The sequence below is a fragment of the Falco naumanni genome, chromosome 2 (assembly GCF_017639655.2).
Source record: "Falco naumanni isolate bFalNau1 chromosome 2, bFalNau1.pat, whole genome shotgun sequence".
NCBI lineage: Eukaryota > Metazoa > Chordata > Aves > Falconiformes > Falconidae > Falco > Falco naumanni.
Genome location: NC_054055.1, coordinates 72,403,952 through 72,429,823, shown reverse-complemented (window position 1 = coordinate 72,429,823; position 25,872 = coordinate 72,403,952). Strand labels below are relative to the sequence as shown.

Sequence of the window (25,872 nt, the reverse complement as noted above, 5' to 3'; positions counted from 1 at the left end):
AAAACAAAGGGAGTGCAGCTAGCTTGAAAATAAAGGCTCAGATCTACAAAGGCATTTGCTTGTCTAAATCAAATATGATTTAACTGTGATTTTGTTTAAGCACCTATGGAAGGGAACCCAGGATCTAAGCATACTTATTCTCACTTCAGTTAAAGCAGACACATTTAGAATGGGAGAGAACAGATAAAGGCTTAGTTCTGCCATGCTAATTAATTGGCCAGCATAGCTGAATCACTATGTGCATCATTGTCATCTGCTGCTGTTTAGGACCAGGAGAAAATTGTGATTCCTACATAAACTTTCAGATGGATTTCTGAAGCACAGTATTGGCATGGTCTGTGCTGATTACGCTCCAGCCTATTTCCTTGCCTGCAGTAATACTTCACCTAATGAATACCTTTTTTTTCCCCCTCTGGAATCAAAATTCAAGGTATTCAACACTATATGATGTTAGTAAGTCATGTCAGTTTGAATACAATATCTTTTTTGGCCAAGATGCTCCCAGTGAGGCTTTTTCATTCAGTTCTGTTGAGTAAGACTGTTTTTTCTGTCAGCTTTACATTAGAAGAGTTCACAGTGACAAAACTACTACCTGTTTATTAAATACCAGTATCATAAAAGTAATTTCAAGCTGTAATTTTTGATCCTAATGATTCTGTCTGCTATAGTAAATGTAATGCAGAACTACACCTAATTATCGACACTTATCTGTGAAATAATTTTTGAACCAATAAACTCATTTTTGTCCACTATATTATGAAACTAAATTATCATCACAGTTGGCAGCACTGCTTAGGACTAAGGTAACAGGAAGAATGAATTCCCTTTCCTGGAAAAATAAATAGTCATAATAATAAAAAAAGCAGATGGGGAAAAAACAAGTATCAGAAATGTAAGCAGTGGAGAAGATTTTAGCTGCAAGCAGATAATGCAGATGTATGCACTAAGGTTCAGTTCTCCCAATGGAAACCATCTGGTGAATCTCATCCATTTAAATGATTTACATAATTAAGTACAAGTCTTGTTAACGGGCCCAGTAGCACCCCATGCCTGACTGTTCTTCTATCTTGAGATCAATACTGTCAAAAGAAGCATAAGTACCTTAAGTAATGAAAATGAGGGGTTTTCGTACCCAGATCATGCCATTTTTATGTCCCAGATCTGATCATACAATATATCAAGCTTTTTATTATCACTTTTTACTTACAACCTCTTCTTTGGTTTCTGGGCCATCCTAAGCAAATATCATGGACTGATCTGACTTTTCAGCTGATTTAATATCAACCATGCATGGAAGAAATTAGGATAGAAATTCAGCACACTAGAAATGAAAGAAAAATGTGTTACTTTGTCCCTTGGAGTCCCAGCTGTGGAAGGGAACTCTGTATGCTTTGTGGAAATGTATATACTCTTACTGACTGTGAATATTTGCTGTTCAAATGACATAGGATATATAATGAGGTATGGTCCCATTTTGTGTAGAAAACTTTTTGTCTCCAGGCTTCAACTGGTGAAGTCAACAGAGCTTCATTGCAGTTAGTGGATTCTGTACCTTCAAAGAAGCAGTGCCAGCACACAACAAGCAAAGACAGAAACATTAGGTAAAGCGGATCAGAAATCTTCCTTTGAAACAATGCATAGACAGAAAATGCAGATTCAGTGGATGTAGGATGTCAAATCTGAATTTCTCATTTGAGAAACACTGGCAAATGCAAAGCAGAAGGAATTAGAGCAGGTAAGATGTCCCATTGCTTTCAGGATGAGCAGCTCAGGGGAAGTACATGTAGCAGATCTACTTTAGACAAAGCTTACCGGGGCTTCCAGACACCACAGCCCTGAAGCTGGAAAATGGTTTCCATGGTTCTGGATCATGCCCACCTTATACCATGCTGTACAGACATCCATGGATATAGCAGGACAGGTGGTCATGTTAGAGTTTTCAACATACTTGCCATGAAAGACAGCACCTGAAAGCTTTGTAACCTTGGCTCAGACCTCTTCACGAGCAGTAAAGAGGCACTAATTTCCGACCTCTCTTTTGGTGGCTCTTGAAGATCACTGAATCTGATGGAAATAGTGGCTGATTGGCAGTTGCTTTCCTCTTGCTTTATAGTTGAGACTCAGGGGATGGATGTCCTGGGAGAGGCTCACAAACTGGAGGGCATACTGCACAGTAAGCGAGGCTCAGAGCCATAGATGAAGACTACTTTCCAATGAGATTATTGTTTTTCTGATTTCCTTGAGGCTTCAGGCTTCTGTGGAGTGTATTTGCATTCAGAAAGGGAAGGTTTATAATCCTGGGAAATATTTCAAATCTCATGTGGTTTGGGGCTGAGCAGCATGTTTAAAGAAAGGGAGAGTGCCTAAAACCAGGCAGCCCCTTTTGCAGCTATCACTGTCAAAATGTATGCTGTGCTGGAAAGATTGAAAAGGGTTCAAATATAAATCCAGAAGGCGGCATAATTTTTAGTAAGACTGCCATTTTGAGTTGATTTGTGTTGCTGTTTTGGTTTAGTAATTTAATTTGCTTGTATACGAACAATGTGCATGAGCTCCCTGTCATTGATTTAGAGTGCTAGCTCAGACCACTAGAAAAAAAAAAAAACACCAAACCAAAACCAAATAAATAAATAAACATTAATTAATTTATTGTCCACATCAGATGCTGTAACTTGTGGGTGTAGTGACAGAACAACTCTGTGCTATATCAGGTCCAGCTTGAGAAAGGAGGGTCTGCGACACTGTGGCAATCACTTGTTTGTGTTGGGAGGCAGCACAACATATTGCCTGGCGGTCAGGCCCTGAGTTTGAGTGTTAGTCTGAGGTGATGTCTCTCTCAGGCAAAGGGAACAAGAGAAGGTGAGAGAAAATGCCACATTATTTTCACTCAGGAGCACTTTAACCCATGGAAACCAGTAGAGCCAGCATGGACACTGGTATTGTAGTTCATTTTATATACATCAAAGGACTGAAGTCAGGATTACAAGCTTGCAGGCTTGGTTATAAACACTCCTCTTACAGCAGAAAAAGGGTATTTTATGCTTTCCTACTCTTATTTGATTGTAGAGCAGGAGAGTTTTAATAAAAAAATGTTCTAGGCCACAAAATCCACAGATGTATGTTTGTGTTTTACTTGATAATTACTTCGCAAGGCAGCCACTGTTCATGCCCAGTAACTCTGCTTCCTAATGCATGCATTTGCACTGCTCTGCATTGGAGGTGATGGGTCCAAAAGGCCCAAACTGGCACAGCCATCTCACGTTGATGCTACTGCTATGGTCATGTGTCTCCAGTGCCAAGCTTTTAGACACTGAGTTATTCCTGATATGCTGCCACTGAGGCTTGCTGTGTTGAGGAGGGCTTCACCAGCTGCTGCCGCTGAGCTGCCTGCTGGCTTCACTGCTCCCGTCATGGCTTTCTGTCTGGCTCTGCCCATTTGTTAAAGCCAACGAGCCCAATAGCTTCAGACCTAAGGGAAAGAAGAGCCCTGCAGCATGGAAATGGCATAGCCAGTATCCTCATGTTGCTGAGGTGACAAAGAAAAACAGTGGGGAGAGGAAAACTCTGCCCTGTATTCTTCCATGTAGCACTGCCAAAGGTGGCATGGTGACTGAGGTATGTCTGACTAAACTGAATCTCTGGCAATGGTTTCAGAAGATTCAGAACTGGTGATGAGATGAAACCTGAGCGAGCCTTTCTGAATGACTCATTCGTGGATCAGCAGCTGACTACAAAGAAAAGTTCACGCTTAGCCATCTCTTCTTTTGACTGCTTTTGCATCACATTTTCAGATAATGCACTGTAAATAGTATTCCTCACTGAACTCTGCCAGCCTATCCCAGTAAACCATAGTTACTGGAGACAAACATAGGATGCTCCTTTTTTGGTATAACTAGTTTTCATACACGTATCAGTTTTGGATTGAAAGCTCTCTTTTGAAAACCTTGATACACTGCTTCATATATGTGGACAAGCTCTAGGATAAAGGAAGAACTGAATCTTGATTTTTCATAAAGTATTTCTTCTGCCTATGGTATTGGTGCCTAAATTAGTCCTCTGTTTGTGGAAAACTGGTCAGAAAAGAATAGGTGGCCCATAAAAATGTTTTTCCTTGAAAATTGATCACCATTGTTATGGATCAGTTCTGTTTCTCCTGTTTGCACTAGCAGATTCAGGCTTCATTTGTATCTCTCTGTGCACTTTCAGTTTTGCTACATAGATTGTTTCTTTTAAATAAGGCTCAGATACAGCCTAATTTACAACTAAATCAGCATGAGAGCGCTCTAAGGCAATCCTGTTCTCACTTGTTGTTCACTCTTGTGATAGAGGCTACTGGCATAATCAGCTGGTGAGTGTGCGTTTTGGACATTGCTCCTTCTGGGCCAATCCACAGAGGTTATGATTTGTTGCAGTCCCTTGCTAAAAATATTGCTTCGTACTTCAAGCTGTGGCAATTTACGTTTCCAGTTTGGTGGGACCAAAAGTTTAGCCCCAGGGTATCAATCAGGAGGGTAACTATCACAAAAACTCATTCAAGCTTCAACCCCCTGTGGCTGTCAGACATGTGGGAAGAGCTTCCTTTGAACAAAAATAATGCATAACCCTTTATAAAAAAGGCCCTTCTCATCAGGCAGTCCCTGCATGTTTTTTTATCTCTGAAGATTCCTGGCTCAAACCCCCACTGTCAGTCAAGACAGCAGCTTCCCACCAGGCATTGCTGAGAATAGGGGCTCAGGCCACTTACATCTACTTAGCGCTTTTAAAGAATTTTTATTTGTCGCAATCCTTCTCACAAGTGGGATTTTATTCTGAGAATGAATATCTTGGCTGCTGTGGCAGAATTATCACTCAGTTTAAATCGGGAAATACGAGAATAGCAAAGCCGGCAGTATTCTCCTGTGCATCTTCATCTTTCCTAGATACTTTTTTCAGTGCTGTTTTGAACAGTGGGATATTTCTGAAACATGAGTGTGATGAGTAGGTGCCAAGTTTTGAAAAATGTCTGTCAAGGGTGATGAGCACAGTTCTTGTGGGAAGAGCTCTTGCCCCATAGAGCTTATGATCGGGACATTCAGTGTGCACTGGGAGATGCATACATGTACTAGTTTTGTTCTGCAGCCGCTTTGCACTAGTGTGAATGGTGCAAATCCAGAGACAGTAAGAAGGATTGTAAGTGCAATCCATAGTAGAGCCCAGAGATTGTAAGAATCCAGACAATGTGAAATACAGGGCAAGTGAGGACCATGCATTTATTTCCTTTTCTTCTTCTCTTCAAATACATCAAGGTTAATTTTCAAACTCCATTCTTTTGGACAGCAATATTAATATGAAAGTTCCTAATAATTTTTCTTCATACTTCCCTTGTTTTTCAAGACCTTTCCATCTTCCTAATTCTGCTGGTTACCCTGGGATCATCTACTACCCTGATAAAATTATCTCTTTCATTTTTGTGTGCTTATTTATTAATATAAATATATTAAAATGGTAGTGAGAGAAGTATCAACATTTAGACTCAGGAAGAACACTCAACACTATCATTTATGTTGTGATTGTAGTTTTAAATTATTTTTTAAATATCCAAGGCATAATGTGGTCAATAAATTTTGCTTTAAGCACGGAAAACACTTAGGGCCTAATCACATACCATTCTACATGTTGGAAAGCCATTTATATCTAAGTAAAGAAAATGAAAAACGCTGCCAGGCAGTTTACCCCTTACAAAACCATAGACTCTTGCATCTAGAGCAGATCAGGTGACAATCAGGTAGCTGGAGCCTGGATTACAATTTCAACCAAAAATAATTTTCATTTTATTATAATTTTAAAGTGAGATTTATTTTGTACTTGAATAGTAATTTTGATGTAAAATAATGCAAGACTAACTACAGACACAGCTTTTCATGCTGTTATTTAAGCCTGCTATTTGCATTTATATTGCTTCATATGATGGAAAGTGTTTACATGGTATTTAAAAATTTGGGATTGATGAACTACTAAACATACCTGTGGGGTTTGAGCAAAATGTTTCCTCTTTCTGTGTAGTAGAGTGAAAGACTTATGAGGAAAAAAAGATTTCATTGTAAAGTACTTCTTAAAATTTATGGAATATTAAACAGAGAACTAAATGAACCTAAAATAATTCAGACACTACCTAATAGTGAATCAAGACTTATGGTAGTTTCCTAACCCTAGTAAAGTGTTTTAAAATTGACATTAAAGCTGAAGTTTTCCAAGAACCTTGACTGGAGAAAGGTAGTCAATAGCAGCTCTTGTCTTTCATTTCTTTAAAAACGTAATACGTAACATCTAAATGAGCCAGTTATCTTGGTTAGAATTAAAAAGGGGATTCAGGATTTCCCAGGTGTAAAAGGGCATTGAAGTTTCATACCTGCAACATACAATCCAAGTTGAGCCCATTGGTGATGTGGTGTTCCTCCAAGAGCAAGGACCAGAGGCTCTTTGTGAGCCTTATCTTAATTCTCCTCCCTCTGGCTTCAGTTAGGTAAGTTATGGTCATTTTTGTGTAATGACATTAGGCTACTTGAGTCTTTGGATTTTTTATTTGTACTATAATATGTGTAGTTCAGAAATGGTGAACCTTCAAAAGTGAATCTGTTTTTCCATGTATAAAACATCTCAGCATGTCAAGCTTCTCAGCCTCCAAATGGGGTTATGTGAGATCCAGTCACTTCACCTTGGTGCAGGAGCTGTAGTTTTTCAGAGGTGGGAGTAATGGCGTTTGATTAAAATCGATTCTGAAATAAGAGCATCGGTTTTGTATTGTAGGATCCGTGATGATTCAGCAGGGAATTAAATAATGATTTGGTACTCAGCTGTTTCCATCTGTTTTGATGAGCTCACTGGGAAACACTCCATGGAAACAACCAGCCCTGGCTTGTGCTGGGGTGGAGGTGGGAGCATGGGAGCACGGGCAGTGGAGACCACAGCGGGGAAACAGGAATGAATGATTTCAGGTGGAGCCATGGTGGGCAGAAAGGATACCACAAGAAGCATGGAGGTGCAGGGCTGGCTGAGAAGGCAAGAAAGAGAAATATTTAGGTTAAAGAAGGATGGTAAGGAGTGAGGTGAAATTGGCTGAATCCACAATGTCATCTCTCTGGTTTATAACAAGGTTTGAGAGCAAAGCCTGGTGTTAACTTTTTGGGGAGGATTACCAGTGCACAGACAGTGACATTTTTGAGTCAGGTAATAGAATTATATTCTAAGGGTCATAAGGAGTTAAACAAAAGTTTTATTGAAGACATTGGCCTTGTTGGTCATGTGTAGCCATGACTGTGTGTAATCTATTCAGCTACTTAGAATCCTAATTTAGGTTGGAAAAAGCTTTTAAAATCATCAAGTCCAACCGTTAACCCAGGACTGTCAAGTCCATCACTAAATCGTGTCCCTAAGCACTGCATCTACGTGTTTTTTAAATACCTCCAGGGATGGTGACTCAACCACCTTCCTGGGCAGCCTGTTCCAATGCTTGACCACCCTCTCAGTGGAGAAATTTTTCCTAATATCCAATCTAAACCTCCTCTGACATAACTTGAGGCTGTTTCCTCTTGTCCTGTTACTAGTTACCTGGGAGATGAGACCCCACCTTGCTACAGCCTCCTCTCAGGCAGCTGTAGGGAGCAATAAGGTCCCCCTGAGCCTCCTTTGCTCCAGGCTAAACACCCCCAGTTCCCTCAGCTGCTCCTCATAAGCCTTTTGCTCCAGACCCTTCACCGGCTTCATTGCCCTTCCCTGGACACGCTCCAGCACCTCCACGTCTGTTTTGCAGTGAGGGGCCCAACACTGAATCCAGTGTTTGAGACATGGCCTCACCAGTGCCCAGTACAGGGGGACGATCACTCCTCTAGTTCTGCTGGCCACACTATATTTCAGGTACAAGTCAGGATGCTATTGGCCGCCTTGGCCACCTGGGCACATGGCTGGCTTGTGTTCAGCTGGCTGTCAACCAACGCCCCCAGGTCCTTTTCCAGCTTTCAATCCACTCTTTCCCAAGCCCATAGCATTGCATGGGGTTGTTGTGACCTAAGTGCAGGACCTCAAACTTCTCCTTGTTGAACTTCATACAATTAGCCTTGGCCATTCAGTCCAGCCTGTCCTGATTAGTTTTCTTAATCTATACTTGTAACTGGGATAACATTTTCCCTGGAGTCACCAAGCAACACTGATGTTCACTCATGGAGGATTTTGCTTTTACCTGTATATTCAGGCAAACATGAGTCAACTTGCATAGGATACCCTGCCATTATTGGTTTGCTTCTTTATTCATTGAATGAGCTTGTGTACATTTGTCAAAGTAATTTAAATCATTGCTTAAATCATTCAGAAGTCATGCTTTTGTGCAAATACTTTTTAACGTGTTGCATGCATTAAATATTCATACTTTACAACGTCACCATAAGATTGTCACAAAGCATTAGCATCTATTGCTTTAATGTCGTTGACGGTTTAGGTGGTTTATCCAAAACCTCTGAAGGATTCAACTAAATTTTCAGGAATAGATCTCAAGAGTATCTCTGGATCAGAAGCCTGATTTCAGTTTCTGCAGACCCCTTTTTCTCTCCATCTGCTCCTTCCTTGTATTTGATGTGCAAGTCTGTTGCTCTATTAAGAGATGCATTTCAAAAGTATGTTTCCAAATATGTTTCATTTGACATTTTGAGAAAATATATGCTATCATGCAACTTCATGGGGCATAATAGTATCTTCCGACAAAGCTTTTGCACAAATGTTGCAACTTTCTCAGCCACCTTTCTAGTTTGATTTATTGATGCAGTGACGAGCAGTGAAAAGTGGCAGCATCATTGGCAGGGCAGATGTAGAAGCCATATTTGGGTGGCATGCAGCTTTGGCAGATATGGTGAAGGCGGCTATGCAGTATGATGAAATAAGTGGAATAAAATTTAATTCCTTGGGCAGGAGAAGCCTGAATACATAGACGTAACTTCCAGAATACAAGCCATCAGCTGACACCTCACTTCAGAAATCCAGGTTTGGTATAGAAGGACAAAGTACCCCTGGATGGGTTGATGTCTGTATATATCTAGGTGACAAACAGAATCAGGAGAGATCAGGAAGCCCTGAGGGAAAGAGCAGCTGACATCTGTGGTGGTGGAAGGAAAGGGAGTAGAGACCTGCAAGGGGCAGGTAGTGATGTCAGGGTGGAGTCCAGCAAAATGGTCTCAGCTGGGCCATTTTTAGTAAGCTGAAGGACATTTCTCAAAGCTTGGGAAGAGATGGGGAAGGAGATGACATGTGATGATGTGGGGACCTGTATGAGAGATTTAGTTTTAAGCATCATAAGGAAAATGCAGTTTGTGGAGATACTTCATACAATGCTGTTACAAATCCTGATAATAATTTGTACTTTGTGTGAAAAAAAACCCCAGAGAAAACTGAATCAGTTCTTTTCAGAGACCACCATAAGTAGTAAGATATCCATGGCTGTATTTTACAGCTGTGTGTATTCCCTGGTTACAGATACTGCTCAACAGCATGAATTTGTTTCTACAAACCTCAGGCTCGTACTTTTGTACCCCATGGGTTTCTGCCATGGTGAAAATAAATTCTTCTTAATCACCACTGAGGCTTCTCCACCTCATTATTTTGGTTCACATTGTTTATTTTTATTTATAGGTACTCATCAGCATAATGTGCTGTTGCCTACAACAGCAGGATTTGTTGGATACTGTAGGATATGTTTTTTCTACTTGCCTGTATGTCGTTCATAGCATTTTATATTCTTTTTCCATTTCCAAGATGCCTGGCAAAGCATTAATGGTATACTATCATAATTGTTTTCACTGAGAAGAGATAAGCTATAGCATCAATAATGGATGAAAGAAATAGCCATTTTACAAAATTTTAGCAAGATTGAACAGAGCTAACTCCATATAGACAGACACATAGCTATGTATACTTTTATCACACAAAGCTTGCAAAAGACATGGTGTCAGATGACTGTACACACTTCAAAAGGCCGTGGCAATAGTGTGTTTTCTCAGCCACTTTTAAACAGATGCTTCTAGAATGAGATGTTCAACTGCTGCACAGATAACACAGCTAGATCATGTGGCAGGTTAGAAAAATGTATTAATTACAGGATGAATTGTGGATGAATAAATTGTATACATAAACCTGGAGATTATCCTGATGCCATGATCCTCTGTCTCTTTCTGACATGGGGAACTGAGTTCACTTTGAACAGAATCACACATGCATTAACTGGCTGAAAATACGCAGCACAGAGCATTTATTTTACCTTCATCCATCGTTTTCCTTTCCCAAAAACTGGCAGGAAAGTTGGAGCTGATCCTTGCATCAGTTGTGTTCTCTGCCCATCCTCCAGCACGCAGGGCATGGGGCACAAGGGGATGCCACCATGAAAGCTACTAATTACTGACTAAGACGGCATAATTTGGGACTTCTCGTCAGTGCTGCTTATGGGAAGTGGAAGTTTTTCTGGATTGAAGAAGCCGTACAGAGCTCTGTGCTGCTCCTCCTCTATCTCTGCTAAAGGGGACTGGAGAATCTGGCCCAGAATTTGTTAAAGACTCTAAATGATCAGAACCTTCCTCTTAATTACTGCAAATTGCATTGCATTGCTCACTTGTACTCAGCACTGGGCTCGCTACCTCTTGGATATGAAGGTGGAAGGGAGGAGTGCCACCTGTTTCCTCAGTTCATCAGCTTTCTTCCATGTCTAAGTTCATTGCTCTTTAAGATCACTTACCCAGGTGGAAAAGCCCCGCGGTTAAGCACTTCCATGATTGGAAAACTGTGGAAATTATTTTGGAAGGCAAAGTTTAAGAGAAAAGTTGTAAATAAGCTCTGTGATTGTAAAATGCAAGGAGTTCAGCAGCTCAGAACCATTCTTGTGATTTTAGCAAACTTCAAAGGCATGTTTGTGGGTTTTTTTTACCTGGTTTTAAATCCCAGATAAAAAAAAAATAGTCCAGTTTAATTTATTTTCCAACTGTAGCAGAGAGAGAATCCATCCCTTACCCTCACCCCATTGCCAGCAATGTGGAGATTTCACTGAACTACGCCATCCTTTAAAATGTGGTTGGTTTAGAGGGCGAGGAAAATGACTGGTTTTGCCAAATACATTTTTATACTGGGTGTTGGTAGTATGATGATAACCCTGTTTGTAAAAGTATTTAAGTACTTGCCTTATTTTAAGCAGCTGAGTATTGCCATGTTTTTCTAAGATTATCACGTGCTTAAAATGAATACATGCTTTCTTAAAATATGTGTGGGTTTGGAGATTTAAATATGCCCACATTCTGCTGATAGATGTTAAGCCTTCTGAAAATTTGTATTTCTATTTTTGTCCCCTAGGTGGACACCCATGGAAACATTCTGCTAACATCCCTTGAAATTCACAATGAGGTGGCAAGCAATGAGGTCACCACCAGCGTTACGGATGCCCGAAATTCAACGATATCCTTTGACAACTCAGGAATCCAGTACAGAAAGCAAAGCTCACATCGGGAAAGCCTTGGAAGGCGTTCATCAGAAAGAACAGGCTCCCACAGCAAGAGGGGCCATTTACGAAGAAGGTCTTCACAACTGAAAATAAAAATCCCTGATCTAACAGATGTGAATGCCATCGACAGATGGTCAAGAATGGTGTTTCCATTCACATTTTCTCTTTTCAACTTAATTTACTGGCTATACTATGTTAACTGAGTGACTGAACTTTTTTAAAGGACTTCAATTATAACAAGTGAAGTACTACTTGCCTGCAGTTTATATATATATTTATATATAAAAATATATATATATATGAACTTTTACTATGTAGACCATACTCATGTATGTGTGAATACATGTAGCAAATAATTGTATGTACTTAAAAGCACATACTGCAAAGCAAAAGTATATGTATGCACACACACATGTACACATTCATTCTGAGGTTACGGACACTTTAACATAGAATGCACTTCAGAAAAACTTTTTAAATTGAAAGGCAGGTGTCATCAAAACAACAAGCCTTGAGAAAGTAAGTGTTGTATATTATCACTACAAAACTTTGATTGTCATATACATTTTCAAAGAGCTGTAATCATGTATAAAGTCAGTATTTAGTAACATTCTTTGTAAATGCTGCCATACATACTAATAATAAAGCAGTAGAGTTACGCTGGTAAGTTTGAAATAAGTCATTTATGTTGCAGATCCATCAACTATGATTTCATCAAGCCAAATTTATTTTTCTTTGCTAAAATTTCTTGGGTTTATATATGTCATAATACATTTTTTTCCCAGTACTCAAGAGGCATCATTTTTAATGATCCCTTGCTTTCTCTTCTGCAGTAAGCAAGCTGATCATGGGAGTGTTACTCTAGGTCTTTGGAGACATACATGTTCATAGCATTTCAAGGAAGCATTTTAAGTGTCCATCAACAGTGAAATGAATCTTTTGTAAGTACTGTAAATGTACAGCTCATTTTCCTTCCCTTGGACTGGTTCCAGCTGCCATGTCATTTTGAAAGAGAACAGCACATTTTTAGTATAATTTAGCTGAGAATTTAACTACTGTCAATGTGTTCTACATCTGCTGTAGATTTAAAGATTGTTATTCCAGTGAAAGCATAGAAGATGTCTCAGGTTATTTGCTACTTGGACATGAAACCACCTAGCTGTAGCCTTTTTTAAACATGCATTCACATTATTTAACATTCTTATAACATTGTATGTTAATGTGAAATATATTTGCATAATATGCATATATTTTCTCAATATTTTTCTTCCCTGTGCTTACTATTGTGACCGCATGCTATGTCATATTTTTGTTTCTGTGATGTTACAACTTTTTCCTCTCTAGAATTGAGCAACTAGAGCACTTCCAATACTTTGATTCTGTAATGGAGCATTTTCATATTTTATTTATATACTGAGAGTATATACATGTACACTTACCAAGCTAGTGTGCTGCTATCACAGATCACAAGAAATAGCATACAGTATGTTTTGTTTCAGCATTAACTATGTTCTAACATATCATTCATGCAAATGTAACCACTTTGGTTTTCATCCCAATTCATTCCCTTTACCGTGATTCCAACTTTTTTCAGTCTAGTAGATTGTAGTCATCAAGGTATGCCAATTTCAGGTCTGTAAACTTAGTTATTTATCAGAACCAAACCTTTCTAAAAAAAAGGAGATATATTTTTTGTAAACAGTGTTTCTATCATGTACATTCTCAAATAACAACAAATACAGTAGCATAAATAGATCTAAAAAAAAAAAAAATATAATATTTGGGCTTAGTCCTGCCAGTTCTCTGCATGTAGAATTCCTCTGGGCCTCGGTGGGAGTTTTTGGCAGCTAGAAAGCTTTGTGTGCTGGTTAAAGATGTCTATGGGAGAAAAATGTGTGGATATGCATCTACCAAAAACAACAAAAAGGGGTGAAACTGAAAAGGCTGCCTTGGCTGTGTAATGACCCATGTTCTGACTAGTACTTGGTTTATCTGTGAGTAGAGCAATGATACTTGTGTTGCTGCCGTGTACAGTCTGTTACTGTTCCCACCCCTGACCATTTGCAGCTGAACTGTGAAATTTTGCTCTGGGCTGAAATTCAGCATAGATGAACCTGGGTTGCAAAGTCTGTGTTGCAATCCCATCCTCTGGGCTGCTTCTTGAACAGGAATGGGCTCTGCAACCTGCAGTTGCCCTGCAGCATAGCTGCAATGCGATCTCCAGCTGGTAGCGTTCACCATAACCCTGGCTGCTGGCATGTGCAGGATCAGCACCGCAGTCCTGCTGCATCCTTGGCAGTGGTGCAAAGTGGCTGTAACTGCAGTTTTTAAGCACTGTATCTGCAGACAACTATACAGTATGAAGAGCCTCAAAGGAACCCGTATAGGTGGAGCAGAAAAAACTTGGTTTTTAGAAGCTCCTCAGTATTAGCTCCCATTGGTAAATTGCAATGTATTATGAGCTGTCTAGTATCTCTTCAAACTGTGAAGGGATTATAGAGAACATTGTCATCATTATAATCAAAGTAGTTAAACAATTAACACCCTCCCAAATTATGTATTTGGTAGAAATTTTGAAAAGCCCTCCCAAGCTTTTATCCTAATAACAGAATATAATTAAAACAAAAAAAAAATATTCTGATTTTAATAAAACTTAAAAATGGGAGTCTTTGCTTTAGAAAAATTACCCTAATGAAATGATCTTCGAGCAAGTCTTTCAGTAACTGCCCTAAAGAACCACCCTGAAAAATGGGATTCAGGAAAAGAGTCATCCCATCCACATGATTTAATCACAGTTCTCTCTTCTCTTCAAGCCCCAGCTTCTAGAAATCATGTGGTCAGGCAGATATCTTCAAGAAGAAGAGGATAATTTTTAGTGGTGATAGAAATGTGTACTCCCAATCCCATTGAAATTAATTCTTCTGTGGCTTTGGCCAGGATTTCCAAGCAAATGTATAATTACTGTCTGGCCAGAGCAAAGAAGCAGCGATCATTTTTAGACCCCTGCAATGGGCAAGAGAACTGAGTCTCTGAGGACTCCCCCTCTCTCACCCTTTGCACAACTGGAGGGCAGTGAGTTATTGCAGCCCCTTTCATGAAACTGCTCCCCACCTGCAGAAAGTGGGCAGTTGCAAGTTTCAGCTTTTTCACAAGATTTCATATTCAGTGGTCTACTTGAGCTCCACAGGGCACAAACAGTTTGAACCTTGAACAGATCCAAGTCTTGGTTTGACTTGAAAAAAGCCAGGAAAATATCACTTAAGGTCAACACTTCATCTTTAACACACATTTTTGTGCCTTTTTTTGCCAATTCCCTTCTTCCAGTCCCAGCACCACTTCTTACACACACATACACACACAACCATGTGTTAAGAACAGTGTTTGCCTTGACCTCCCATTTTCTGGCTCTTGTCCCTGTGTGCTAGCTGCAGTATATGATTTTAACCATAGATGTCTTTAAGACTAAAAATGGTAATTTCAACTAAATTGTACCGATGTATTTCATCGCTAATTAACTCCTTTCTAACTCAACACTACTATAAATAATATTTACACATAATTTGTTTGTAAATGGCATTAAAAAAAAGAAAACTGGAACTATCTTGTGTTACAACCCAAAGGGTCAATAAACAATAGAAATATTGTGGCGATTTAACTCTTTAAGTTGATTACATCCCATTGTAAAGATAAATGAAAACCCAGTCTTTTTTGCTTAAGGCACATCTATGTATTTTTGGTATTCTTCAGCAGTGAAAAAAAAAGAATAGAAAAATGGAATGATGAAGAGATGCTTTATGAAAATATTGATGAATGAATATTCATTTATTAAAAAGGATTTAAAGATTAATTGCTTGCTTTTTTTTTCTGGGGATGGAGGGAGTGTGATGACTCTGTGTTTGGCTAAATTTTAATGTTTAATTACATGTTACATGTTAGTCTTAATTAATTTTAAAGAAGAAAACCCATGAAAGTGTTTTCTTATCTTCACAGAAGTAGCAGAAGGGAGTCCTAATCATTAAGCTACTTTATTTCCTAGTGTTTAAGGGAGAGGGTAAAACTACATCCACTGACTATAGCAAGATTCTTTAACGTCAAACCAACCTCTCTTCAGGCTGGGGCACTGTGGTTAAGAGCACAAAGTTTGTCCTCTGCTTTATATGAAAGCTCTGTCTGCCCAGGAGTCAAAAGAGCTTTTGATATCAAAACAGGACAGCGTGTCCTGTTTGCTTCATTAATCAAGTCATGAATATTTCAAAACCAAACCAAAAGATCTTTCTCCTGGTTTGTATCAGGAATCCTAATTGTGTTCATTACACTTTTTATTGCTAAATATTAGTAATTTATTTTAGAGGAGTCGGGATGTGGACAGATTCCAAGAGGGGTTTTTAAAGTCCTCTTGAGAGTAGTTCACCAACCCCTTCCCCCCAAACCAAAAAATACCTTGAAGATTTGGAAAGCAGACCATCCTTAAACCCAGTTGCTGTGCCCTGCATGGGAACAAGCTGCCACATGCTTGCTTAAATCTCATCATAGCTAATGATACAACTTTTAGGAGCAGATAAAATACTCAGCACCACAGATGTGATTGTAAGGCCTTTGAAGTCAGCAGAAAGGCTCCCTCTGAGGTCAGCACATTTCTGCTCACTTTTAGCAATGCTTCCCAGATCATAAGTAACATCTATTATCTCTATATTCCAGTTCAGCCTGGATGTACCAACCTTAGTTTTGTGATTGGGAATATCTTTTAAGAGATGTATTTATTTCTGTATTTTGGAGCTGATGTATGGATAAATGTTAACATTAATTACTCAAGTACTACTCACTATATTAAAGAAGTTCAGGTTCTAGTAGAAATGATTGGATGTTTTCCCCAAATAAATAAATCTCCCCAAATTCCCCAAATATTAGTATCAAGACTATTTCCACAGATGTTGGTTTTATAATCACAGCTGTCACAACAGCAAACTCTACCTGCTAATAGAAGTACGTCAGACAGCTGAAAACCAAGCTAAATGCAGTAGGAATCCCAAAGCTTCTCTGGACTGTTTTTGAACAGTCTCTCATAAGTGCCTTCAAACTCCCCCAAACAGAAGGTCTGAGTTTTTCTAAAATTATTTCACATTTTGGGTGTTTAATTTATGTGGCTCTTACAGCTTGTGAGGGACTGACTTGTTGACTCAAAACTTCTGAAAATCAAACCCTCTGGCAGCTTACCCAACACACAGCATTACTGATCATACTTGAAGACTAAAGCCATATGCATGAGATATGTATTAGTACAAAAAGAAAAACTACTGCCCCTAAAATCAGCAAGAGTTTAAATTATTGCCTAATTAACTGAACTTTAGGTAATGCCTAAGCAAGCACAATACTTGGTTGGACGATGTCCCTTACCTTTGCAATGTGCTATGCTGGATGCCTTTGTCCCAGCATTGCAGCCTAGTTTAGATTAGCAGGTTGCAGGTTTTGTTCTCCCCCGGAAAAAAGGCAGAACCCAGAGAGTAGCTGCTCAGGCCAGTTGCCCCTGCACTGGCATATCCCCAGGAAGGTGTAGGGAGGGCACCTCCCTGGGTTTTCCCTAGGCAGAGCTCCGCAAAGCTGCTCAGGTCCCTGCTCTGAAGCCCTCTATGGAGGAACCGATCCCTCTCCTTTGATTCCAGAGCAAGCCTTAGGCTAAACTCTGAATTATCCCCCAGTTTGCCACCAGCAGTTGGCTGCTTTCAGATGTTATTGCTCCTGCTGCAAAAAAACTGGGGATAAAATAGCTATTGTCCTAGCTGGGAGAAGGCACGCTGGCAAACAACATGTGTACTCGGGGCTATGATACAGCATTGTAACCAATAGGTTATTAATTCTAACATTGTATTTAAATGTATTTCAGTTTATGTTCTAGCCTTCAAGAGGTTAGCATACTTGTCTCCAGGTGCTGATGCCTTTTTATGAGTGTTCTTGGAAGTCTGGGACAGAGCATGGGGAGTTTTCTAAAGACTTTATATCTGTTCAGCAGTACTCCTTTGGGCATTCCTTCCATCCTTCATCCATATCACAGGTGGTCAGAGTTTACATAACCCCTGCACTAGGTTAACCACCTGTCTACAGGTTACCAAGAGCTCAAGCCTCCAGACATGTTCTGCCAAGTGCTGACATACTCGGCTGTACCATTACATCTTCTGCTTGTTAGAAAGTGTCTCGCAGATCAGACGCCGTGTAAGTTTTACAACTAACTCTGCTTCACACTTCCTCCATTTAAAATGCCAGCGCTGCCACTAGAGAACCCATTTTCCCATCCTTTGAAAATTACTAGGAAAAGGGAAATTTGCAGGCTGTCAGGCAATTAAGAACCTCTCTCTGTACACCCAGGCTCAAATTTTGCTTCAGGTTATACATTTAATCCACAGGGACAGAAGTAATTTGGTACAAAATTCTTCCTGCCTAGGGCTACTTTTAAGAGTTTGTAGTCTAAAATGTCAGTAATGTAGGTAGATGCAAAAGTATTTAAAATTACTTAGCAATGAAGCCTTTCCACCTTTTTTCTTCTAGCAATATTTAATGTGAAAGGCACAAACAATTGCGGGAGCAGGAACCAGCACACAGTAAATCTCCCAGTGCAGGCAGCCCAAGAGCTAGGCTGGAGTCAGGCTCTCATGCTCCTCTTGCTTTCACAAGTCTGTCTTCTTGGCTGAGTAGCTGGAGAGTTTTGATGGAAATTCCAGCTCAGCTGAGAATGGTCCTGGCACGCGACCTAGAGCACCCTGTGGGCAAGTACTATAGGCACTTGCCTCTGATGTAAAAAGCTGACAAAAGCACTGCATCTAACTGCATCCTAGATGGAGGGGACCCTTCTGTCATGAAAATGCTTTGGGTGGCAAGCAGATATCAGTGAGTGCCTTCAAGGCACGGATTCTCCCTGAGCCCTGTATTTCTTGCTGCTGCTTCTGGACAGTTGCACACTGGATGTGCTGCTTTGCCTTTGAGAGCTGTCTAATTCCCCTGCTGCTGCAGATGACACACGGGCTGAATTCATTCCATCTCACATGGCACATTTATCTGAAGCACACAGTTAGTCCCCCAGTCATTGCAGGCCCTATTTATAACCAACAGAAATACATACAATCATCCCAAGGGCTATCTAAAAGCTCACATCTGGAGTTCCAAGACAACATTTTTAGGCTTAATTCTTTGACTAGCTGCAAAACCAACCTCCAGAGAAACTTGTGAGCAATGACAGAGGGAACTGTGTGTGCAGCAGTGCTGCTGCATGGTGCACTGCTGTTGGAGTTGCTGTGCTTGAAGTTTGCACGTGGCAGAGACTGCAAGAGAGAAATAATGCCAGATAAATTGAAATAATTCCTACACTTGCCTAGGTTTATAATGTTTTGGACTAAACTGTTTCAGTTGCAGGTGACAGAAGACATCCTGCAATGCAAGTGATCCCATACGACAATCAGCACTGTCCAACTTGCCTCCCCATCAGTATCAGTCAGAGCCAAGTGTGGACTTACAACTTTGGCTGGAAACTCATGGCCACATTGGCTGTTGGGAAATAACTTCTGATTGCTTATTGGGATTGGAAGACTGTGACATGAGTTCATTTGCAAACGGGAACAATTTTAAGACACATTTTCCCATGAAATTAGCGCTCCTGACTTTGCATTATTCTAAGCTGGAAGCTACAGCTTCGTTAACTCATTTTCGAATTACCATCTCATTTTCCGTTATTTAATGTAAAGCATGGCGTTTTTTTGTTGTTTTCACTAAAAATACAATACCCATTTGCAACAGGAAAGTAATTAACCTGTGTAATAAACTCATATACAACTTGCACATAGTGCAACGTATTAATAGTGAAACAATCTAAAGAATATCCATAACCTGCTGCTACTGTTTGGGCATTATTTAAAATACTGTTGACAATTAAATTTGCAAAGTATACTTATGACGCTGATTAGGTATTCTATATGGGCAGTTAATATAGCATACTTCCATGTATCTCATTTGCTTTAACAAGGCAGTTTGTGGTGAAGCCAATGCTGGAACAATTTCCTAATGACCTCACTGATGTTAAATTTCTCTTGATCATCATTTCTTGCAGATCTGTAACATCCTGAAAGCAGATGACAGTTTTGACATTCACAAAGATGTAGGTTTAATTATCATCTTGATTACTTGAGCTGGAAAGCCAGATGCCTAAATATCATGAAAGGTCGAGTAGAACAAATCCTGATAGTTGGTATCTTTTAGTGTTAGAAACGTTGCTTGGATTGAAAGGTGACTTAAAGAATAACAAGTAATTGGAAAATCAAGGGCTTTTTTTCTTTGCATAGTTCTCTTCCTGCTCGAAGAGTTGTTTAAACAGTGTTCAAACAAGAATCTCATCCTAAAAGATGCAGGAATTTGAGCCTGAGTACCAAAGAGATGTAAATTACCTCAAATAAAAGAGAACAGAAATAAGAGATACCCAAGACACCAAGATATATAAAGATCTGATAGTTTTTCCCAGTGTCCCATAATAGGTAACACTTTATTGTTGAGAGACTCGCATAAAGCACAGCAAGCCTCCTCTTTTATAGCAGAGAATTTGTCAATATCCTTTACTTTTATATGCATGATTTATAAATCTATTTTCTAAAGCAATTTGAGGGTTGTAAAATCATACCATTATTTAGTACACAGCTCCTCATGGATTCTTTTTTATCAACTGTTAGGTAAAGAGTGGAAAAAACATCTGCTAATCACTTATTAAACTAGAATAGATTCAAGCAAATGACTGCTATTAAGAGTCCTGATCCAAAGCCCGTTGACAGAAAAGATCTCGGAGGTTTCGAGACGCTTTGCAGAGCACCTGACGTTAGTGTTAGCCAGATTGATGGAAAATTTACATCTTAATTGATTATATAAAATTCAAGGCACAAATAAATGGCAGAACTTAAGACATCTGTACAAAATACAGTAGAGGACTGAAACCTGAAATTGCAATAGCTACAAGGGATAGAAATTTGTGTGAACTTAATCTAAAAGAATGTACATTGCTGCTGTGACAAACAGCTATGTCCACAAAACCCAGGCTTGCCCCTTAGCAGCAAAATGCCAAACCAAATAAAAAAACTCCAAACCACACCAAAATAATGGAAGTAGAGCACTTCTGGCAGGACAGCTTTCCCCACCTCTGGAGGCAAGCTGACAACCTACTGCAACAGATAGGTATTTCAATTATTTTTTATTAATACATCAATATAATAATTTTAATATTATTATTGTTATTTAATAATAATACAGACTTATTACATGCTTTGTTGAAGAAGAAACCTTATCTAAGAGCTGACTGTCTTGAAGCAGGTTACTGTAGCCCAAGCTATGGGACAGTTCTGGTTTAGGAATTGAAGAATTTTTGGCCAGAAACTGCTTTATGATATACAAAAGTAAAACCAGGGCCTGATTCTCATGCTGCTTCCTTCCCACTGACGCCAACCCGGAAGTCTGAGGGACTTTAATTTTTTTTTTAAAAAAAGTTTTAACATTTAAAACTAGAGGTTTGAAAGAGGATGGAGAAATCACAGTTGAACAAGATGAGAATCTCGAAGGTGAGAAGCCAAGGGGGGCTACACTTATGCTGCTGATAATGTAGCAATTTTGGAAGAATTTCTGTTTAATATTTAGGTGGCTCTTTTGGAGTTCAATGCTGGCTGGAATGTCAAATGATCTGGAAAATCATGTTTAGTAGCTTCAGCTGTAATAAGAAAAACTGTTGATAACCGCTGAAGCACTGTCTTCATAGATATACACCTTTTTCCGTTGTAAAGTGATTGTAAAACATGAAGGTAAGAGCTTCAGGGGACTGGCTGGATGAGGGTCTGATAGCTAGCTGTGGAAATTTTCAGTGCACTCAGTCCTATCAATAGCTGCTAGCTAGCAGAAAGCCTGTCAGCAAATCCTCCACTCATTTCCATTTTCATGGGCTTTTTCAAGAACAAGGACTGAACATTAGGAGCGTCCTGCCTCGCCAAAGCCAGGTAGCCCTGTCACTGTCACTCACTCTTTTTCATGCAGTGACCAGGGTCTACCTTTAAGTCCCAGAGATGGCCCCTGTGGCTCCAGACAAGAGGACGCTACAGACTCCCGCTGCTCGGATGGTTAGAAAGCTCTCCCAGCTGAATGTATTTATGGCTGATTTTCCCCCCCTTTTTGTTCTTTTGCCAAAACTGCCCTTTAGCTCAAATAGCCCTCCTCCATCTGGCATTTGCTCTTTTGATATATTTCTAGAAAGAAATCACTTCTTTCTCTACCTTCCCTTTGCTGAGCTAAAACAAGTTCAGCTATTTTTAGTCACATCGTGCTCTTTTCTCTCAACCAACACTTCAGTCTTTCTCTCACCTGTTGCAGAAAAAAAGTAGCAAACCCCCTCTTTCTGGATCATAAATGATCAAAATATTATGTACTGTGCCTGCTGTCTTTAATCCTCCTGAAGATGTCCTCACTTGTGTTGTTTGGACACACTCTCCCAACAAGCTTTGTTGGTCTCTTCCCCTGCTCAGCCCTTAGTTCATGGTTTATTTTCAGTCTTCTTTTGTGTCTCTAATTCTCTTTTCCCTGTTATGTCCACTTGCCTTCTGATGTAAGGAAAGGAGTTCATGTTAACACCTATTAATAGGAAGGAGAAAACCTGTATTAAAGGTGAAGGGAAAGCTTACATTTCATCTCACTGACGAATAACAGACACCAAGTCTTCTGTATCTTCTATGCAGCTCCAATGACAAGGCAAGAACAAGTTTTGAAGCACAGAGAAAACCAGACATCAACAGGTGGTGAATAGTTTCCAAAGTGCCAGATTTCCTCTGTGGAGTCTTGGGGCTCAGACATAATACACCTCTGTTACAACGTAAGCATTGATGCTGGCAGGAAAAGAAACACTGAATTATCTCGGGGTTTGCAACTGAAGCCATCCTCCCCACGTGAAGCAAGGTGCTCAGCACAGGGCTGGGCAGACCGCAGCACCTACTCCTGCCAGCTCAGCTCAGCATAAAAACCACTCACAAATGTGCTTAATAATCACCGAGGGAAAACCTGCAGTAGTGGCACCAACCAAGCACACACCAGAGCAGTGTACTGTGCTGATAACATATGGCTGGTGTCTCTGGCTGCCCAGTGTGGGCTGTGTCCTGTGGGTGCAGCCAGCAGCCTGCTGGAGCAGGGCTGTTTCAGAAACCAAAGGAGCTCTGCTGATGCAGAGATGTGTTTTAAACCCCACTACTGAATAAAAGCTGACATTTTCTAAAATGACTAAAACTGCCTGTCCTTTTCTTTTTCTTTTTGGTACTCCACTTGCAGGGCTGCATGGACACCTGATTTCCAAAATGCCCCTGCCAAAAGTAAGATCCCATGAAGCCCCAAGCAAATAGCGATCCCACAGCCGGTTGTGACCTGCTGGTTCTGGAGCAAAGTGGGGAGATGCCTTGTTTGACAGGACAGAAAGAACCTGAAGATAAAACTTAGGACAAAGGTCATGTAATACAGAGACCTGATCCATGAGCAGCTGTTGAACAATTACATTCTTAGCATCAGTCCTTTCTACGCTGAATATGTTACTCCCCAAAGTAGTCATGGACTGACTGCTATGCCTGGGTTTGGGTGCACCAATGCTCAGGATGAGCTGGAGGCACCTCTGCAAGGAAGGCGCTGGTTTTGGTACTGAGGGTGGAGGAAGCTGGGGAAAGAGGTGGTATTTATTTGCAGTCACATTCTTCTGAATGTCTTTTTGCCAAAGCCTCAAAGTCTCTGTCTTTGTCAACAAGACAGGTGGGGAAGATGGTTAAGAAGCATATGGACTCGTCTCCCCTTCCTAAGGAGGTCATGTGCCTCTAGCTCCAGGGAAACTGACAGATGTCCATCCCCAGAGACCTTCATCTCCCCTTCATCTGAAGGCTGATGGAACCTAATAGGATTCCATCCTACCCTGTGTGTCAGGAAAAGCCTCTCTGTGCTTCTGATCCTAATGGCACCTGAAAAAATGTTCTGTAAAGGGTCAAGTGCAATACCAAGAACAATTTGTAGTACTAAATACTAATCTTGTTTGGACTGTAATTCTTTTAGGGTTTCCAGTTATACTGTATCAAAGATGAAAACAATGGTGAAGAAGCAAAAGTTGAGTGCTATGCTAAAATTCATTCTCATCAGAGTTGTTACTGGAGGACAAGAGGATTATTTATGTTTTATCACATAACAGAGTACTTGTCACAGCTGCAGTTGTGGGCTTTTTTAATCTAATTGCTGACTTGAAATGCAAATGACTAAAATTTCACAGACACAATTTAAAAATGCAAATTGCATGTGATGGCAAAGAAATTTTCACATAGTATTTTTTGTTGCCTATGAGTAGCATTTTTCGTTTGTCTGGAGGTATTTTTTTTTAAACTTCCCAGGCAGTTAAAACATCCAGCTTGCTTAAACTCTGGAGGTACATCCATGTATTGACAAATAAAAATGCATATAATATTAGGGACACACTTTGTACATATTGGAGAACAAGTACATTACAGATAAGCATGCTTTCTGCAATCTGAATTCCCATTGCTGTAGATTAACTAATGCAGGTCCTTATGTGCATGATTTTTCCTGCAGTATCTACATACCAGTGTGGGCCAAAGTTTTAACAACTATCCACCTAAAAAGTCTAAATATTTGAAGCCGGTGGGGATGCTCGGATGCTAAAAAACTTCAGTCAGAAGTCAGAAAATGTAAATTTGCTCTCAGGAGCAAGGCTCTGTGATGGTAGGGTCAGGTGTGGGTGTACAGTTTGGACTAGGCAGCTACTCTATAGCTGCCTGCAGCTGTTGAGCTGGATGCAGTGATGCTGGTGGTCCCTCCCTTTCTATTTTTAAAGACCTTGGCCTTTAATGTTTGTGCTAGAGTGTAGCTGTGTACTCGCTAGAAAAGTGGGACGAATCCCAGTTGTTGGAACAAATTGCTCTCGCTGAGTACAAAACCAATCAGTTATTAACATAACGTGCCAGTAGGAGGCTTGCCAAAGTTGACTTTGGCCTCCAGGCGATAATGCTGTGCAAATAGCATTAGATTGCAACTAAAAGTCTGACACTGAGCAACAGGAGAATTGCAGAGCAGATGTGTAGCAAGCAGAAATCTGAAAGAAGAGGAAGACGTAAGAAAGATCAGTAGCAACGTAGGAAGTTTGCAGCTTCTCTGCAAAAATACTATGAAAAATGAGCTGGCATGTGGCACTGCTACAATTTTTGTATGCACATCCACTATACCCAAGAGGGACTAACTTGTTTTCAGATAGCTGCTCTGCAGTTTTGCCAAAAATCAGATTACTGGTGTTGTCTCAGGTTGGGATATCCAATAACAGGCCTCTCAAATTGCTTACTACCTTAGCTGAGATCATAAAACAAAACCCAGAAATCACTTGCAGACAAATGTAAACCCGAGGTGGATCAAACTACAGCCTTGTCATTGGCAACTTACAGAGTTTTGCACCTCAAAATTTCTGTTCCTCCAGTTTGATGGGAGCTGATTTTCAAAGAAACTTTATTTCTGGATTTTGTTCAGTGGTTTCTTTAAAAGACAGCAGTGCTTAGTCAGTGGATTTAGGATATTCTAAAGATATTTTTAGGAGGCTTAAAGAAGGATTTAGCTTCTGGTTGCTGAAATCTGATATGTGATATATATGTACACACATACAGGCAGGAACACTCAAAGGGAGTTCCTGAGAAATACCTGCATGGAGCTGCCTGTGATGTTTTACCAACTGAAGACAGCATGAGCTTAACTGAAAGCAGAAAAACCACGACTCCACAGCTCTTCATTGAGTCTAACAAATCCTTCTGAGAGACAGAGCTTATAGGCTTGGTGTGGCTTCATTGTGGCTCTGAGACAGAGACCCAGACGAGTAAGTATCTCTAGCGCTGTAAAGCTCTGTGCTGTACCAGCACACAGCTTGGGTCACCGCTGGTTTGGGCATATCTACAACAGGGTCCATTGCATCATGTAAACATAACCTTCGTGTCCCTTCTGTTACTCTCTGAATGGCGCAAATGTACAGTATAATCAGTTGCGTAAAGGCAGAGGTATAAATAACAACAACTGATTAGGAGAACATTGCAATTAATCACAAGAATGCAGGCTCAATGAACTCCGTTGTCATTTTTAATGAACCATGCATTATAATTAGAGACACCTAAGGGGAATTGTAAGTGCTTGCCAGTGCAGAGATGTCGAGTACAAGAATACTGCATTAAAGGCTTGTTCTCACGCCATTTGTTAGGATGTTTGAGATTTCTCCATAAACCGTGAGCTGTGTCTCAGTGACGGCTGGAAAATTGAGCATGGAAGAAAAGAAAGTGAAAAAAAGAAAG

General features: G+C 40.1%; 1 protein-coding gene across 2 annotated transcripts in view; it reads left to right on the top strand.

The window, feature by feature from the left end:
* Positions 1 to 13,295, top strand: part of GABRB3 (gamma-aminobutyric acid type A receptor subunit beta3) — a 197,820-nt gene extending 184,525 nt beyond the window's left edge. For both annotated transcript variants that reach the window (XM_040584815.1, XM_040584816.1), the window contains one exon: positions 11,359 to 13,295. In XM_040584815.1, the coding sequence (XP_040440749.1) occupies positions 11,359 to 11,709 (351 nt within the window). In that variant the 3' untranslated portion in view covers positions 11,710 to 13,295. The remainder of the gene's footprint in view (positions 1 to 11,358) is intronic.
* The last annotated feature ends 12,577 nt before the right edge of the window (positions 13,296 to 25,872 follow it).